The sequence below is a fragment of the Pelecanus crispus genome, chromosome 2 (assembly GCF_030463565.1).
Source record: "Pelecanus crispus isolate bPelCri1 chromosome 2, bPelCri1.pri, whole genome shotgun sequence".
NCBI classification, from domain to species: Eukaryota; Metazoa; Chordata; class Aves; order Pelecaniformes; family Pelecanidae; genus Pelecanus; species Pelecanus crispus.
Window position 1 is genome coordinate 107,007,648 of NC_134644.1, and position 19,597 is coordinate 107,027,244.

General features: G+C 39.1%; 1 protein-coding gene across 1 annotated transcript in view; it reads right to left on the reverse strand.

Moving 5' to 3' along the window:
- The window catches only part of INVS (inversin), a 103,771-nt gene that overhangs the window by 23,532 nt on the left and 60,642 nt on the right, over window positions 1-19,597 (reverse strand). The window contains exons 8-11 of the mRNA XM_075728337.1: window positions 14,951-15,106; window positions 13,230-13,459; window positions 11,536-11,642; window positions 8,035-8,247 (exon numbers count right to left, since the gene is read on the reverse strand). Of these exons, the coding sequence (XP_075584452.1) occupies window positions 8,035-8,247; window positions 11,536-11,642; window positions 13,230-13,459; window positions 14,951-15,106 (706 nt within the window). The remainder of the gene's footprint in view (window positions 1-8,034; window positions 8,248-11,535; window positions 11,643-13,229; window positions 13,460-14,950; window positions 15,107-19,597) is intronic.

The window sequence follows — 19,597 nt, forward strand, 5'->3', positions numbered from 1 at the left end:
GTGAAGAGTGAGGAAAAGGCGGCATTGAGTACTTCTGCTACACCTGTGTCTATTGTCACTAAATCACTTGCACCATTCAGCAACAGGCCCACATTTTCCTTGCTCAGCCTTTTACTGTTAATGTACGGGCTGAAGCTCACCTTGTTACCTGTGACATTCCTTGAAAGTCTCAACTCCATTTGAGTTTTGGCTTTTCTGACACCATCCCCATATACCCAAGCAATGTTCTTACAGTCTTCCTTTGCAGCCTGTATACTGCCTTTTTGCGTTTGAGCTCTGTCACGGCTTGCCTGCTTACCCAAATTGGTTTCCTGATATGTTTCTTTGTTCAATGACGTAATAGTATGCCTGTTGTTTTGGCCTGCATCAACCTTCATTTTATAAATTACCATTTCTTTGATATGTGTTTGTTCAACATGGGAGAATATGTTTGTATAGAAATATTTCACAGGCACTGAATGCAGCAAATGTAACTTTATCAGAAAATAATACAGGTATGAGATGTTGGTTGACCTTTTATTAAGGAAAAATAAAAGAAAGAAAAAGAACAGACTAATTAAAACCATGCACACTTAGGAATGATTTAGATGAGACTCTCTAAAATAACATATTACAAAATAAGTTTTAAATACATACACTGAAATAGTTGGTGGGGGTTGTTCAATCTAGGAATTCACCATCATTCTGGATTCCCACATAATGTCTACTTTTATCTGGAGAGCAGATTTTTAAACATCAGTAGGGATATTAGTTTTTTGTATGTAGCAACACCCTGGCCAATTTTAGCCGTGGAATGCACAGATGGGTATGCAGAATGATGACAACATAATGTCCCCTCCCAGTTTATTACAGATCATAAAATCGCAATTAAATACAATTTTTTATGTGACAACTTGATTTGCTTGTACACTCCAATTGTATTTCAATTCTGGTTTTATGGTATTTGGTACACAGACTTTGTTTCTATTGTTTTCAAACAAATCAACAACAGCTTAGTAAGTTTCAGAAAGTACATCAGAAACTCACAAAGGAAAATAATTATAAAAACACCCCTAAATTTCCATGAGGCAATCCTTTTTCATTTAGTTTTATAGATGGGGTATCACAGATTCTTCTAAAAGTGACTGTCACCACAAAGAATAAAATTACCTCATTTGGTAAAGTCAGTTGTGACCACACAGCAAGAAGCAGAGTTCTCCAAATTAAAAAGAAATACATAAGATATTCAGGATATTTTCAAAGGCAGCTTCCTCATGCATGGGTTGGACTTCTACTGACTTCAGCAGAAAAGGCAAATAGTAGGAGAGCTGCAAGTTACAACTTTAGGATCTAAAGATGTGAGCAAAAGATTAGTTATCTGATATTTCTAGCTTTGGTTCTTACTGGGCATTAACAATTATTAACTAGTATAGTAGTAGCGTTCAAACCCAATGAAGGTTGACTGGCAAGTTATGCAGAACATCAAACTACCGAATTTGAAATAGAGCAGGGTGCAGCTGACTTTGTCTATGATACACAGATGCAACAAAAATACCTCTAGGTGCAATAATTATGTTGTGTGTTTATTCATATGACCTCTCTTTACAGAAATAATACTACAAAATCATGCAGAAATCTTTTCAGACTGTTATGTTTTTTCATTCCAGAATCAGATTTCTTCAAGAGAAACCAGGTGCTAATTTGTTCTTATTCATATTAAGAATCTTAAGGATAAAGCCCAAGCAAGCGAAGTATTTTGATGATCATTTCTGTACCTTCTGATTTTAGAATTTCACCACTTTGCTACCATTACCTCATTTAAATAGGGTAGAAACTCAGTCAGAACCTACACATCTGTCCTAGTTTCAGCTGGGATAGTTAATTTTCTTCCTAGTAGCAGGCATACTGCTGTGTTTTGGATTTAGTAGGAGAAGAATGCCGATAACACACTGATGGTTTAGTTGTTGCTAAGTACTGCTTATGCTAGTCAAGGACTTTTCAGCTTCCCATGCTCTGCCAGGTGCACAAGAAGCTGGGAGGGGGCCCAGCCAGGACAGCTGACCCAAACTGACCAAAGGGCTATTCCATACCATATGACGTCATGCTCAGTATAGAAACTGGGGGGAGTTGGCTGGGGGGCAGTGATTGCTGCTTGGGGACTGGCTGGGCCTTGGGCGGTGGTGTGGTGGTACATCTCCCCCCCGCCCCCATTTTTCTGTTCTGTTTTTCCCCTTTATTTTGGCTGCTTTACAATCTCAGGAATTCCAGGCCACAGCTTTTGTGTAGCGAGTTGGTCACTTAAGTGCCCCTTAATTGTACCAGAAACTCCTACATGGCTGGAGCAGAGAGCGGCTCTGTTCTTATCAACATTCATATTATGGCTAACGAGGGGAACGAGAACAAACAGCTACCCCAGACAGCCCTGAAACAGGGTGGTATCATCACTGCTGGAATTCCAACAACAAGCCGACCCGAATTGTGGCTCAGATGGAAATTTACTGGTGATGAAAGTCAATCATCTCACAATCCTATAAACGGCAGTCCTAAGTGAGGCCCTTGGAGCTCTCCTGGACCGCCGCGGGCCACACCAGCATCTCCCTCCGATCGAAAAGTCTCTCAGAGTCAGCAAAAACTAGCAGATTCCGAAAGTCTGCTGCTACCAGAAGTCCATTCCCAGAGACCAACAACGGAGCCTGGACTGCTGATATTCTTTACTCCTTGAGGCTCTACTCTCGCCCGTTGAGAAATGCCAAGGCATTAGATGTGAGTGTTTCACTAAACTAGAGGGGAATTTTTAACAGGTATACTATTTTCATATATGCATTTATAGTTGTAAGTGTGCATGCATGAATCAATTTAAGTGGTTTTATAGATGTATGATTTAATTTTAAAAGGAGTTTTATATTGCTGTATTATTCTTATAGCATTACTCTCCTAAATATATAAAACATATATGTATATATATACATTATCCTTATCCATATAAACCGTTGACCAAGTCTGAGACTAAGACTAGACCCAGCCGCACCTCGGCTCCTCTCTGAGAAGGAGTTTAGAAAGCAAGGGCGTCCATTCTGAACCTCGTGACTCAACGGGAGGGTTTCCGTATCCTCTACATACAATTGCTCTCTCTCTCTCTCATATAATCCAATTTCCTTTATATATTTTTCCTGTGTACTAGATATACATATATGCATACATATATACACTATCCTTATCCATATAAACCGCTGACCAAGTCTGAGATTAAGACTAGACCCAGCCGCACCTAGGCTCCTCTCTGAGAAGGAGTTTAGAAAGCAAGGGCATCCATTCTGAACCTCGTGACTCAATGGGAGGGTCCCCCCACCTCCTTGCCTTTATTCCATATATACGCAATCCTTTTATGAATCATTTTAACTCATTGTGATTTAATTCTCTTTTATGTGCTTCTATGTAGTAAGAGTGAACCTTGCTGTCTTCGAATCTGTAACTAAGTCACTGTTTTGATCAATTTTGTCTAATCACTTAATTAATCATTGATGATTGAGTGCTATTGAAAACATTATAATCAAATTCTGCAATTCGCTACAAGTAAATTCTAACTTTTACTAAATCAAACTGTGTAAAGTCACTCATTCATAGTGAATTGACATAATCAGGAGGATTCACAGACCTGCATGCGTGACAGGTGGGTGGTGAGTGGTTATACATCACTTGTTTTTCCTGGGTTTTGTTCCTCTCTCTCTCTCATTGTTCTCCTTTTCATTACAATTATTATTATTATTTTATTTCAAGTATCATTATTATTATTTTATTTCAATTATTAAACTGTTCTTATCTCAACCCACGAGTTTTCTTACTTTTACTCTTCTGATTCTCTCCCCCATCCCACTGGAGGGGAGAGAGCGAGCAGCTGTGTAGTGCTCAGTTGCCAACTGGGGTTAAACCACAACAGTCCTTTTTGGTGCCCAATGTGGGGCTCAAAGGGTTTGAGATAATAACAGATTAACCGGAGCATATTAAGGAATTTATATCTGTTAACAGTTGCGGGTCATGATATCGATTCATCTGTTCTTGATATTAGTTTATCTGATCTGCACCATGCTCTTTTTTTTTGCTGTACATGTTAAAGATTGGTGTTGGGTTTTGAAGTTTGCTGTGCTCTGCAGTGATTAGTGATGTTTTGCCTGGGAGATTTGTTATTAAAACACTGGCCTGGAGCTTAATCTGGTAATTGGGTTTCATACAGAAGTCATTGCTGTACTTCAAGTACCACCTCATGGAGACAATTAACAATTATACCTCTTCCTCTGAGAGGTTTTTTGTGGAGGAAATACAGAATGGCACCTTCACTACCTTCTTCTATGATGTTTCCTCCTTCACTGCAATACCTATTCTGTATCTTGAACATCCTTGGGTAGTTAAGATACTTCTGTTGGTATTTCTTGGGAATATTGTTTTGGTTTTGTCTGAGGTTAATAAGCAAGTTAAGAATATCACCCAGAGATCTGCCCGAAAGCTGGATAGTTATGAGTTGCAGGTTGTGTGGGATAGCATGGGCAAATGCCTAGGATGGTGGGCACCTCCAGTGTTTTGGAACTTCACCCCTGAACAAGTGCAGAATCCTGAAAAATTAATAGAATATTTGGAAGAAGTATGCTGTCAGCTGGGCAGTTCTAGGCAGACACAAATTACTGCAATGTGCTGGGGCCTGCCCCATGCCTACCAAGCCTGGTTTAACTATTCAGCACCCTCAAGGGGAAAAGAAGGTCTCTGTATCTGACGACAAAGGGACAGGCACTGTGGTTACTCCAACAGTGCACCGGCGGCAATATCGCACCAACCGAGACTCCCTGATTCCCATCCATAAGCTGATTCATCAACTGGCCAAGGAGTGATCAGCAAGACTCGCTCACCCTTTAACAGTCCTGTATGGCCAGCATGGAAGCCTGATGCCAAGTGGAGACTAACAGTAGACTATCATGGCCTGACTGAAGTCACACTGCTGCTCAGTGCTGCCGTGCCAGACATGCTAGAACTTCAATATGAAATGGAGTCAAAGGCAGCCAAGTGGTATGCTACAACTGATATTGCTAATGCATTTTTCTCAATCCCTTTGGCAGCAGAGTGCAGGCCACAGTTTGCTTTCACTTGGAGGGGCATCCAGTACACCTGGACCCGACTGCTCCAGGGGTGGAAACACAGCCCTGCCATTTGTCATGGACTGATCCAGACTGCACTGGAACAGGGTGAGACTCTGGACCACCTGCAATATAATGATGACATCATTGCGTGGGGCAATACAGCAGAAGAAGTCTTTGAGAAAGGGAAGAAAATAGTCCAAATCCTTCTGAAGGCCAGTTTTGCCATAAAACAGGGTAAGGTCAAGGGACCTGCACAGGAGTTCCATTTTTTTAGGAATAAAATGGCAAGATGGACATCATCAGATTCCAATGGATGCGATCAACAAAATAACAGCCATGTCCCCACCAACTAGCAAAAAGGAAACACAAGCTTTCTTAGGCATTGTGGGTTTCTGGAGAATGCATCTTCCAAATTACAGTCTGATCGTAAGCCCTCTCTATCAAGTGACTGAGAAGAACAATTTCAAATGGGGCGCTGAGCAAAAGCCTTTGAACAAATTAAACAGGAGACAGTTCATGCAGTAGCCCTTGGGCCAGTCCAGGCAGGGCAAGATGCAAAAAAACATGCTCTACACCGCAGCTGGGGAGAATGGCCCTACCTGGAGCCTCTGGCAGAAAGCACCAGGGGAGACTTGAGGTTGACCCCTAGGGTTTTGGAGTTGGGGATACAGAGGATCCGAGGCCTGCTATACTCCAACTGAGAAAGAGATATTGGCAGCATATGAAGGGGTTTGAGCTGCTTCGGAAGTGGTTGGTACCCCGGTACCTCATGCCACGACCTGGAACACTATCCTGGGCCTTGAAAAGCAAGTGCTATGGCAACACGGCACCCCAGAAAGAATTGAGTCAGACAACAGGACTCATTTCTGAAACAACCTCATAGACACCTGGGCCAAAGAGCACGGCATTGAGTGGGTATATCACATCCCCTATCATGCACCAGCCTCCAGGAAAATCAAACGATACAACGGGCTGTTAAAGACTACCCTGAGAGCAATGGGTGCTTGGACATTCAAACATTGGGATACACATTTAGCAAAGGCCACCTGCTTGGTCAACACTAGGGGATCTGGTCAAGCTGGCCCTGCCCAGTCAAAATTTTTGTGTACTGTAGAGGGGGATAAAGTCCCTGTAGTGCACATAAAAAATATGCTGGGGAAGACAGTCTGGGTTATTCCTGCCTTGGGAAAAGGGAAACCCATTTGTGGGATTGCTTTTGCTCAAGGACCTGGGTGCACTTGGTGGGTAATGCAAAAGGATGGGGAAGCCTGATGCGTACCTCAAGGGGACTTGATTTTGGGTTAGAATAGCCAGTGAACAGAACTGTATCACGTTAATTGCTATATAATACTGTATGGCATCACTTTTATGGTTGTTATATGACATATCAATGGTATTACAGTAGGAATCACCCGGACTAATGAAGAATGAACTTTGATGAAACCGAGCAAAGTGCAGCAGCGATGCAACCAGAACTGGCTCCTGCATGCAACAATCCAACACCACACACCATCTCTCCTGCCCTGAAAGACTGTTATGACAGATGGAGCTCAAAGTCACGGACTATATGAACTCCAGTGGATGATTTAGAGGGATGGCCCATAGACTAAGGGAATGATATCTGTGTGTATATATCAAAAGACAGGAAAAGTGGTGGCAATTAATTGGAATGTATTGGAAAGGGTAGGACCTGGGCATGATGTAGATGGTATAGAATAAGGGGTGGATACTGTCCTCATTTCAGCTGGGACAGAGTTAATTTTCTTCCTAGTAGCAGGCATACTGCTGTGTTTTGGATTTAGTAGGAGAAGAATGCTGATAACACACTGATGGTTTAGTTGTTGCTAAGTACTGCTTATGCTAGTCAAGGACTTTTCAGCTTCCCATGCTCTGCCAGGTGCACAAGAAGCTGGGAGGGGGCCCAGCCAGGACAGCTGACCTAAACTGGCCAAAGGGCTATTCCATACCATATGACGTCATGCTCAGTATATAAACCAGGGGGAGTTGGCTGGGGGGCAGTGATTGCTGCTTGGGGACTGGCTGGGCCTTGGGCGGTGGGTGGTGAGTGGTTGCATCACTTGTTTTTCCTGGGTTTTGTGTGTCCCACCCCCTTATTATTATTATTGTTATTATTATTATTATTATTACTACTACTACTACTACTATTATTTTACTTTAATTATTAAACTGTTCTTATCTCAGCCCACGAGTTTTCTTACTTTTACTCTTCAGATTCTCTCTCCCACCCCACCAGAGGGAGAGAGTGAGCAGCTGTGTGGTGCTTGGTTGCTGACTGAAGTTAAACCACAACATCTTACAAGTAACTATTTGAATTGCGTATGTTAGTTATCTGTAATCTAATATAATGATTTTGTGGTAACTCTCTAATTCAAGAGCAGAAAATGTAAGTGCAGAGAATGATACTGCCAAGACAGAAATTGCAAACAAAATCCAGGCGTTACCACCTCCCCTGTGAAACAGTAAATTCAGCCTTATTAAAGCAGGCTTTTCTTGGTTTTTTTCTTCATTTAATTCTTAATTTCTTTTCAAAACTGATAAACAAGACTTGATAGGTCAATAATTATTTCCATTACCTTAGAGTGATAAATGTTTTCCAAGCCTTTTTATCATCATGCAGAATACCAGGTAAAGATTCACGGATGCTAACATGCTAGTTTCTCTGCTTTTGGTACTTTGCCTTGTTCTTGTATATTTTATAAAGCTTCTTATTTAATTTGGGATTGTCTGGAACATATTTTCCATCTATAGGTGTATGGAAAAAAATCCATTATATGCTTCCTACAGTTTCATGAATTTCATTAAGAGGAACAATAAATGATGGTGAGTAACAGATAAAATCACACACTGATATATACAAACTTACTACAGATGTCTATTCGCTGGAGTAGATTTCAAGTCTCAGACTTACTTGGCAGCAGCATCTTTTCTCAGTTGTTCATGTTTCATTAAAAGATTCTTCCTCTCTTGAAAAGCCTTTCTAACTTTGTATCCTTTGTAGACAGCCTGAATTTTGAAAGCAGCAATGTCCTGTATGGCGGCTATAGACAGAGCCCCATGTTCTAACATGAACTGAATCACTTCATGGTGTTCACCAAGCAAAGCATAATCAAGTGGAGTATATCTAAAAAAAAACCAAACAAAACAAAACAAACCCACAACAATTATAATTGAACTAGAATTCTAACCATAATGTGCATTTATTTCATCCTCCTTTCATAATAAGGCAACTTCTAGTATAAAGACAGATTAAACACTGTTTTCAGTAGGCTGTTTCACTAATTTTTTAATATTATTTTCCCATCTTACTCATTCTACACACTGTGACTATGTTTAAGGCTTATTTTAGTCTCCTAATATAAGGGGGGGGGGGGAGACTATATGAAGTGTTAGATCAAAATCCTCCAAAGCCCTATCCACAGAATTAACTGCTTTAGGCAAGTGATCTTAAAAAGGTGTTATTGAGGTTCTCATATAGAAATATAATCTAAATAAAAAGCAAGTTAAAACATTTTTCGTGTTATTTCCATACAGATTTAAGTTCTAGAGATTTACTGTCAAATCTGGTTTAACTTCTATAACAATGACTGAGCACAGTATGACTGACCTAACAGCAGGATTACACCTGCATCAAGGGATAATATTTTTTTTAAAGCACTAGGAAGACTTGAGTCTGTTTTCAAATGGACACAGGTGCTAAAAATATTAAATGGCTTTGGTTTTTAATGGTGTCAAAGATGACTAAGCCCTTTTAAAAATAATTCCCAATTTTCCCATTGTCAACACAGGAGCAAAATTTACATGCCTCCCTCACCAACACTGAAACATTAGGCAAAGACATTTAGTGACTAAGAATTCTCAGTTACAAACCATAATCAAGACCACATAATACAAGACTATCAAATAGCATGTGTCAATGCATGCGGTTGTGAAAATTAGGGCTCTTCTTGATGGTAACTTGCTAGGACGCAATGCTGGTAAGCAAAGAAAAATGGACAGAAAGCACAATTGGACTTGCCACAGAGCAATGATTTGATGGAAGGATTAACAGTATCTGAACTGAAGTGTCTGCAGGAATAAAGACAATGACATAACATGAAAATTTGTATGTCAAGGTGTGTTGCTGACAGCATTTAAAGAGATACAGATTTTTGATAACCCAGGAATGGGAACTTCAGAAGGGACCTCTTTTCAGAAAAACACATTTTTAAAGTATACCTAGTTTTGAATATTTTAATTAACAGGTACAAAAGATACTAAAGTAAACTTTACACTACTAGCATGTATGTACCAAGACACTTTATTATATTATGGATCCCAGTCATGAAGACCCATATTCTTAAATGTGGATTCTCTAGCTCTATTAGAGCTACCTTTGAAGGTAAAAAAAAAATCACTCAAATCAAATCTGAATAGGGGTTTCTACAACTGGACACTACCCATTCAAGGCTGCTCACATAGACTCCTCACAACCAGCCATTACTCTGTTGTGTCAGTTCAAAAGCCTGTTATAAATTTTCGTTTCCACTGTTTATCTCTAAAGCAGATAGCTTTTAAATCAAGCTGGCTTCACAGGAAAACATGCAATGAAGACATCAGCCATCAGCTGTTATACGTAATTTTGCATGAAGATTGTCAAGCAGCAGCTGGCCTGGCATCACAGAATGCACCCAGGACATCAAGTTAGATTATGAAATAAATTTGCAAAGAACAACAAACTTACCACCCTCCAGACTAACACTTGATCACATATCTGCAAGCAAGTGGGTAGCTTAAAATCCTAGATGCAATCTCAGCTCTATCTTTTCACAAACCTATTCAGTTTTAACTATTATGTTTGAATTTTGAACCAGTATCTCATATTGCCCTCTAAGAAAGTGAAGAAGGGAAGCTTCTTTCTATAGGTCTATTGGGAAAAAATTTACTATTTGGTGAAATTGTTACTGATTAAAAAACAATTTCATCCAATTATGGATGAATCATATCCATGAGGTTATTTTTACTCTCTCACAACAATTGACTTGATTTTTCCACTTTCCAAACTTCCAATCTCTTAACAATAAACCAAGGTTTTGTAGATGTTTATTAAGAGGCAATTGTGTGATTTTTATATACAATATATATATTTTTAGGAGAATTATATTTAAAGACTGATTTGTCTAGAAATATTGGGGATCTGCACATGGACTAGTGCTTAAGGGCTGACATTTGGAATACTGCTGGTTATATTTTGAGTAATCTTGGTTTATACATAAGAACATATATTAATGACAGAAGGGAAACAAAAATAGGTACTAACTGAATGACTATAGTAAAACCACAGCCAACGTCTTTTCCTGACATTTGAGCATCATTAGTACATTTCCACAAAGTAAGGAAAATAGCAGCCTCCTTTCTGGCAAAATAGTGGCTTTTAATCTTACTTATTAAGAGTAATTTAATTATAACTGTTTATTTAATTTTCTATCAAAAATTACTAAAGAGAGCATTGGCACTACTTAATTAGGAACTACTTATACTTTCATTTGTGTTTCTCAATAAAAAATGCAAACAGAAAAAGAAGAGAGATGAGTGGTTTAGAGTAGAGAACAAAAGAGAAATGATGAGGGAAGAAAGCAATTAAAAACTGGAATAAGTATGGAAGTCTCAAATTTAGCACTAAAATATGGGGTTTCGAGGTCCTTAAGTTATTTAAAATGCTGAAATATTCAAATTTATATGGCATACTGATCACAATTTTATTTATAATTGTGAGGAGGTCATCTACTCTAAAAAAGGCATTATAAATTTCTGCTAATAGTAATTATCTTCATGGTCAGGTGACTAATTCAAACTCCACAACCCAAATCACTTTTAAAAAACTATTATTTGTATGTCAATGAAAGACAAAGAAAAGAGATGCAAATGTACTGGCTCTTTATGATTACAGGAGGATTTTTTTTAAAACTAGGCCTTTAGAATACAGTTAACCACCAGGTAATTTGTAATCCCTATTTTAAAACATAACATTACATTTCTACCATTTCCTTTCTTCTCACTGTATTCCTACCAAATAGAAAAGGGAAAATTCCAGTCTACTCCAACAGCAGCAGAAATGTCTTTTCATCCTTTGTCCGTACATATCCACTGTCAACTTCATATAAATGAAAAAGGTCTTTAATATTTCAAACAAGACTAGAATGAGTAGAAATCTCTGTAGTTCAAGGTTCAAAAGTATAAATGATTGAAGTTGCAATGTCTTAAAGAAGAGATTTTTCACATCAGAAAAGCTGCTTATACTGAAGCCCAAGATTACAGAACTCCTTTTAGATACAAGATCATGATTCTCTGGCAATACATGAACACTTAACATCTAAATCAGAAGGTAGCACTTTTGCTAGATTACAAAATAATGCATTCAAACAAGCAATACCTCTCCTCGCTGTTTTCCATATGATTCGGGAAAGCATCAAAACCAAGCAGCAACTTTATAGCATCAAGGTAGCCATTGTTGCAGAGCCAGTGCAAAGCAGTTCTTCCCTGTAAACAACAGAACAGAACAAAAATAAATATTATCCCCAAACTGTATCATGCCACAATAGAAGTCATAAATCATACTGTAATTCAATGCTTTTCTGGACATGAAGGACAAACTAATTCTTCTAAATAAACTTCCTTGTTAAAATAAAAGAATACAGCACTTAAAAATGAAGTATTTTTTTTTTTTTAAACAAGATTACAACACTAGTGCTTTTTCACCTAAAGCAGCTGGAAAACAGCATTAGGAGACTAGCTCTAGAGTTGCTTGCTTTGCCGCTATGCCGCCCAGATCTGGAGCAGCTCTCATTAACCTTTGTAGTTCAGGCTGTATTCTAGGCTGCTCCAAAACACTGTCACAAGACCGAGAGAATTACTACAGAATTCAAGATCAGGTTGAGTCTGAGGAAAGCTTATCAGCCCAGGCAAACAAAGAAAGACTCCAGCTGTGCTTTCAAAACGAGCTTGATTACAGAAGTCTAGTTTCCCTCACATGAAGCAGAAGTCCAACTCTCCAGACAGCTCATATATGACCACTCTTGGGACTGGGATCACAGAACCACAATACAAATACCTCAAGCTCTGTTAATAATCAACAAAACATAAATATTTCACTTCCAGGCCATGCCTCCTGTCTGCGTCTTGCTTTTCTAAACTCCAAATGTAGGAAATACCTAGAAGGCTGGGTACCACAGAGAAACATTAAGACATTCCGAGGTCAGTGCTGGCAAGCCACCCCCTGAACCCCAAGGGCTGAAGAGCATGCCGCAGTGAAATAGGTGGAGCTGATGTGCTCAACTGCACTCAAGCTGATGCCATACAGAGCTGGTAGCAGGCTGGAAAATCTCCCCAGCATGCTCTGTAGAATCCATAATAAAAAACACTTTTCCATTACCTGGAATTATCCATACCCTACAATGAATAGCTACAGAAAAGTTTAACAAATTGGATGAAATTCTTTTGACTGATGAAGTTCTACCAACTTCTGAGAAATTATGTCACACACCAAAGAAATCTGTTATATGTTGCACAATTATTCTGGCTCCTAATTTCACTTACTGCTTGAATAATGGCACAAAAGAACATAAAAACTGATCAGTGTTTGGGTTTTTTTTTTCACCTGGAAGAGTGATATATATGTGGATACTTATGTGGATAAGTAATTGAAGCAGTTCTTGTGCAAACTCACTTGCAATATCTTACTTGCTCTATCTCTATGCTAAGAAACACATTACAGGCTATAAAATCACATTCCCATGTCCGCTGTTAATAAGGAATGATAGAAGTTAAGAAATCAGATGATTAATACGACTCCTCATAACATCACACTTTGACAAGGAAAAGTCAAAAGTGATATGGAAAAAAAATGAATCTTCAATTCATGCTGCATATTAAAATATTACTTTTCATTCAAGATTTTAGAAGTGAAACCATAGGGAAAATTATGTCAGGATGCATTTCCTTTCGTGATAAACAGCAGCAAAGATGGTTCTGTGTCCCAGAAAAGAGAATGACCTTGAAGAAAAGGAAAATGTTTTGATTTATGGTTATTCTGAAGTTAATTAAATAGCCCAGTGAAGAACAACATACCTCTTTATCCTGAATATTTGGATCTGCATTGTTTTCCAGTAACACTACCATGCAGTTAATGTAACCTCCATAAGCAGCACACTGCAGAGGTGTTCTACCTGCATAATCCTGCACATTAGGGTTGATTTTATTTTCTATCAAGATTTGGCACACGTCAGCATTTCCTCCCAGGGCTGCCCAGTGAAGGGGCGAATGGCCATCTTGGTCAACCAAATCTACTCTTGCTCCTCCTGTAACAACAAATACATTTTTGAACATAAAAAGAAAATACTTTTGAATGAAAAAAAAAAAAAAAAGAATAGGTTCATGTTCAACTAGAACTTACTTGGCAAACTGACAATTCAGAGAAATATTTCTGAAAGTAACTTCAACTTTGTTACTCAAATCCTAAAACCTAAATCAAAATTAATTGGGAATTAAATAGTTTCAGTGAGGCTCAGGCATCTAACTTTTTTACAAGCTTCTGAGTATCCTCTCAGATGTTTTACAATCTCCAGATTTGTCAAATACCCTTGAAAAACCTAGCCTTTATTTGTTTCAGGCCTATTAATTTTCAGTGAAACTTATTTCTTAACAACAAAATCACTTTTGAAAATTAGACTTCAGTATCTTTTTAAATCTCTAAAGCAAACAAGATAAAATATTCAGTGTAAGAATTAGTTTTGAAAAAAGCTTTGTTTTTTTTTAATTCAAGCATGCTAAGACTCTTATGCAGATAATTAATTTCTCTATGTGCTCTTGTAAGATGTAAAACTCCATACAAAACTAAAACTCCACAAATATAAAAACTTGAACCAACCAGCAACAATCACTGTCTATATCATAAAACATTTAATTAAACATAACTCAGATCCTAATAACCAAGCTTCTTGCATCTACAAAAGCTAAATGGCATAGGGGGTGGGAGGAAGAGCTTAACAGGAGGTTAAAATATGCCCAGCAGATCACAGAGGGAAGCACGCTTTTCAGTAAGAAAGGTTGGTTGATGGAAAACTTGCAACTTGTTAGCCTTGATACTTCAACTGTCCATAAATGGGATAATATCTCAAGTAGGAGAGAGACTGCTTCCAGCTACTCAGAACTTTTCTGTGAAGCTAAAATGACAGAATTTTGCATCTAAGATATCACTGTTCTTTCACCATACTTCTTCCGCTTCAGCAGTTTTTACAATTGTCTAAAACTGTGTATGTTGTTAAATCTTATTGCTGTCTACAAATAAAATACTGCTTATAAAAAACCACCAGAGGAAAATATTAATGATTTAGGAGTTTTGATAGCTACCTTCATTAAATAATAAATATTTAAATAGTCAAAAAGTCTTCAAAGAAGCCTAAAAAATGCTTTCTCACAAAAGAGAAGAAAGCTTAACTTGGTCTTATTTACTGGAGGAAAAAAAAGAAAGAAAAACAATGACTTGCTGGGGAAGAGGTGGTTTGAGAGACTAGAACATACCTGAAAAGGCTTGAGCAGAAAAGAGCTGTCAAAAGAACTATCCCAATTTTGAAAGTGTTATATTTAACTCTTCTAGCCATTTTGCACAACACTCTGATAATCCTCTACATTTACTAGCACTGTTCCACAAAGTGTACTTACAGACAAAACCTGCTTTAGGGAAGTAATTTTCTACCCCACCTCTTGCTCAGCTATGCTGTTTTATTTCCCACTCCCGCAGAAAGCAGCACCAGAACTCTGAACAGGTTTGTAAATTTGTAACAGCTGACCTTTAATGAGTGTTTGTATCACTTCTTTGTGTCCCATCTCACAGGCTCGGAAAAGCGGGGTATGTTTCATAACATCCAAAGCATCTACCTGTGCATTATGTTCCAACAGCAATTTCACTGTGCTGACATGGCCAGAAAGGGCAGCAGCGTGTAACGCTAAAAGAATAAAGTAGTAGGAAAAAGAAAGCACAACACCATGAGCTTTGGAGGTTCACAATTAGGACAGTCAAAATAAAAATTAATTTCAACCATTTTTGGTGGAAAACATGCTTTTCAACCACAAGAAACCGAAAAATCATACAAAGTGATCACTAATGACATTTTCTTGCCATGCAAGCAATAAACAGAAAACCTGTTAGCCCTGAAACACGTTTCTAACTTGTACAAATAGGAATTTTAATACCACCAAGACTGGGTTATACTGAGGATTCATGGAAGGTAAGCAGCTTCTGATTAAGAGAACGTAACATGATCTACTTCTGCCTCTGTTTTGTGGCATTTTTACATCACCCCAGTAAAGATGAAACTGCCTATTGCCAGTGAAAGAAAGCTTTCATTATTTCTTCAATGTTTTCCTGAAAATACCTTTTTTCTTTCTTTCAAATCAACAAAGCTGTCTCAATTAAAACTAACTCCAGATAACTGCCCAGCTGTTCTTGCCCCCCACCCCTTTTTTTCCCCAGAATTATGTGGAGAAAATTATACACAAAATTATGTAGCAAGGCCATCACATCTTGCACAGTATCTGCAGCTCGCTGTTTCTTCAGGAAAAAGAAAAAGATGATGGAAAGACCAGATACTGCATTTTGTCTCATCCCTACAATTTATGAAGTTCAGTTGTATGTAAACTATGCAAGTTGATTCTGCAGACTCCTACTCTTCCATAGTTTTCTTTGTCCTCTCATATTTGAATGTATGCAGACTTCACTGAGTCCAACAAGTAACACAGAGCTACTTTAGATACTTTAGACCTCAGAAGTAAAGACATGGTGTTCTATAACTGAAGTTGCTATCACCTAACAGCATCCTGAGGGCACTGTCAGCTGGACTTGAGGAAAATGCTGAAATGCCAGTCCAACCAGTTCACAGTTCTTTTTGAAGGAAAGGAGAAATACACACAGCAATGAGCTTTCAAACCAATGGAGGATACATATATTGGTGATTTCACTTACAATTTGACTTCAAAATGCTTTGATTATTTTCTGTAGTCAGCAATCGAATCAGATAATCTACATGCTCATACTACCTTACATGTAGAATATTTCACAGATGACAAAATCAAAATAATTTAGAATGAAAATACAAACCAGTGCAGTTCATAAATGTGCATTTAGTAAAGTGAATTCATATTTCCCCATGATATTTCTAGAGCATAAGTCTGATGAGGAGCGGCTGAAGGAACTGCGGTTGTTTAGCCTGGAGAAAAGGAGGCAGAGGGGAGACCTTATCACTCTCTACAACTACCTGAAAGGAGGTTGTAGCAAGGTGGGTGTTGGTCTCTTTTCCCAAGTAACAAGTGATAGGACAAGAGGAAATGGCCTTAAGTTGCACCAGGGGAGGTTTAGATTGGGTATTAGGAAAAATTTCTTCACCAAAAGAGTTGTCAAGCACTGCAACAGGCTGCCCAGGGAAGTGGTTGAGTCACCATCCCTGGAGGTATTTAAAAGACTTGTAGATGTGGTGCTTAGGGACATGGTTTAGTGGTGGACTCGGCAGTGTTAGGTTTACAATTGGACTCAATGATCTTAAAGGTCTTTTCCAACTGCTGTGGTTTAGCCCCAGCCAGCAACTAAGCACCACACAGCCGCTCACTCACTCCCCCTACCCCGATGGGATGGGGGAGAGAATCGGAGGAGCAAGAGTGAGAAACACTCCTGGGTTGAGATAAGAACAGTTTAATAATTGAAATGAAATAAAGTAAAATAGCAGTAGTAGTAGTAATAATAACAATATAATAATAATAGTAATAACAATATAGAAAGCAAGTGATGCACAATGCAATTGCTCACCACCCGCCGACCGATACCCAGACAGTTCCCGAGCAGTGATCGCTGCCCCCCGGCCAACCCCCGCCCCCAGTTTATATACTGAGCATGATGTCATATGGTATGGAATAGCCCTTTGGCCAGTTTGGATCAACTATCCTGGCCGTGCCCCCTCCCAGTTTCTTGTGCACCTGGCAGAGCATGGGAAGCTGCAAAGTCCTTGACTAGCATAAGCAGTACTTAGCAAAAACTAAAACATCAGCATGTTATCAACATTGTTCTCACAGTAAATCCAAAACACAGCAGTATGCCAGCTACTAGGAAGAAAATTAACTCTATCCCAGCTGAAACCAGGACACCCAACCTAAACCATTCTATCATTCTATGAAATATTTATCCTTGGTGAGAATTCAGTCTGCTCAAGCAAGCAAAATGTGGGGCTGTAAACAGTACCTACATGTTTCTACTTGTTTAATGTTAAAACAGGCAGGGTCGGGATCCAGCAGAGGCATTATACAGAAAAGCACACCATGAAGGTCAACGTTAGAAGCAATTGCTTCTTGAACCATAGCCAGCAATCAAAACAGTCAGGCTTTTTGTATTTGCCTGCTACTGTTTACCACTGGTACCAGCTTCGCACAGCTTATGAAACAGTAACCCAGTATAACCTCCTACCCAGGCACTACTGAAATGCACAGGTTGTTTGTACTGTCCGTGAATCAAACCCAGTTGAAGTGTGTTGCCTTAAAACACACAATCTCAAAATCAGTGATAGTAACTGGAATTGTGATACAGACAAATGAGGCACTTCCTACAAGAACTGGGGTCACAGCCAGAGGAAGCATGAGAAGGGCTGCCTTAGTAATTGAAATCATGCCTTTAAGATGACACTGATGTTTAACTGTTGCAGCTAAAAAGCATAGGGGCACCCATCGCACTCATGAAAAATATCTGTAAGCAGTAAGATCTGCAGTAGCTATGCGAGTGGGTGGCTATCAGTAGAAATTTGAGAAGAATGAGATCCCTGTCACTTTGTACATTTGGATGGGCCTGGTTTTCATGGCCTGACCTCACAGTAAACTCTAGGTTCTGGTTTTTATACTGCATTTCTTATGAAACCAAAGGCAGTAAACCACTCCATCAGATGACACATGGGGTGTGTATAACAATACAATAGAAAAAGAGCTGCTGTGTCAGCTTGGCCAGTTCTTCCCCTCTATCACTCATTCTGACGCAGGCATCTCGTTTCGCACTTTGTGCTCAATATTTTCTTGTAAGCCAAATTTTCTGTGATGGAGTCACGGTGACTGAAGAGATTCTTCAGCCAGCTGGTCACAATAGGCCCTTTGTTCAGCCGACAGACAGAACCCTCTCCCATTGTACAGAGTGACGGCAGAGCTATAAAGCTGCCCCTGTAATGCTCCTGCAGCGCTGATCTCTGCGAAGAGGGAAATTCCTTTCCCCTGGTGTCATTCTCCTACACAATACGGACAGTCTGGATGTTCTAGCAAAGCTGAATGGAGAGCTTGCTCTTTTTAAGTAAATGCAAAAGGCTGTGGTAATGCAACATTATAACTGAGCTTAACTGAGTCCACACATAAAAGTCAGAAAAACACAACCTTGAACTCTCCTCAGCAACTGTATCCCAGGCACGGTGGCATGTATGCTATTTTCTGTTAGTGCATAGTTTCCCGTCAGAATACAACGCTACCTTTCCCTCACCAAAACCTGGGAATGATGAAGAACCTTTGGAAAAAAACGCAGGTCTGAAATCAGACAGTGATTTACTGGTGGGCTTCCTTTTAAGTTTACAGCTCACTATAATAAAGCCCATGCTACTGCACATGCTTGCACAATGGTAAAGTTCAGATTGCTCGACAGCAAGCAACAAACAGCATAGTTTCCCACTTTAAGACTATTAGTGTGTTCTATACAACAGCAGTTTTAAGTAAATGGAAAATCCATTCATTTCCTTGGATTAAAAGCCTTACAACAAAATCAAGATTAAAAGGTGATTACACATCACCGCTATGAAAGGTTTAAGACCAAAAGATAATAAACCCAACCACCGAATTATTCAAGCATGAAATCCACACCTGAGTAATTTCAGAAACACAGTATGTGATTACTGTCTGCAAAGAAGAAAACCATTTGTAAGGAGGTTTGCACAGTGACTACATTACTGCACCTTAAGGTCTGTGAGGTATTTAAAAGGGAATTGTCAGGAAGGAGCAAATATAGGTGAGACTAATGAAAGATGAAACACAACTAAAATTGTAGAGTATGTAGTTTGTAAAGTCACAGCATCATAGAATAGTTTGGGTTGGAAGGGACCTTTAAAGGTCATCTAGTCCAACCCCCCTGCAGTGAGCAGGGACATCTGCAACTAGATCAGGGTGCTCAGAGCCCCATCCAGCCTGACCTTGAATGTTGCCAGGGATGGGGCATCTACCACCTCTCTCTGGGCAACCTGTTCCAGTGTTTCACTACCCTCATTGCAAAAAAAAAAAAATCTTCCTTATATCTAGTCTAAATCTACCCTTTTTTAGTTTAAAACCGTTACCCCTTGTCCTATCACAAAAAGCCCTGCTAAAAAGTTTGTCCCCATCTTTCTCATAACCCCCCTTTAAGTACTGGAAGGCTGCAATAAGGTCTCTCTGGA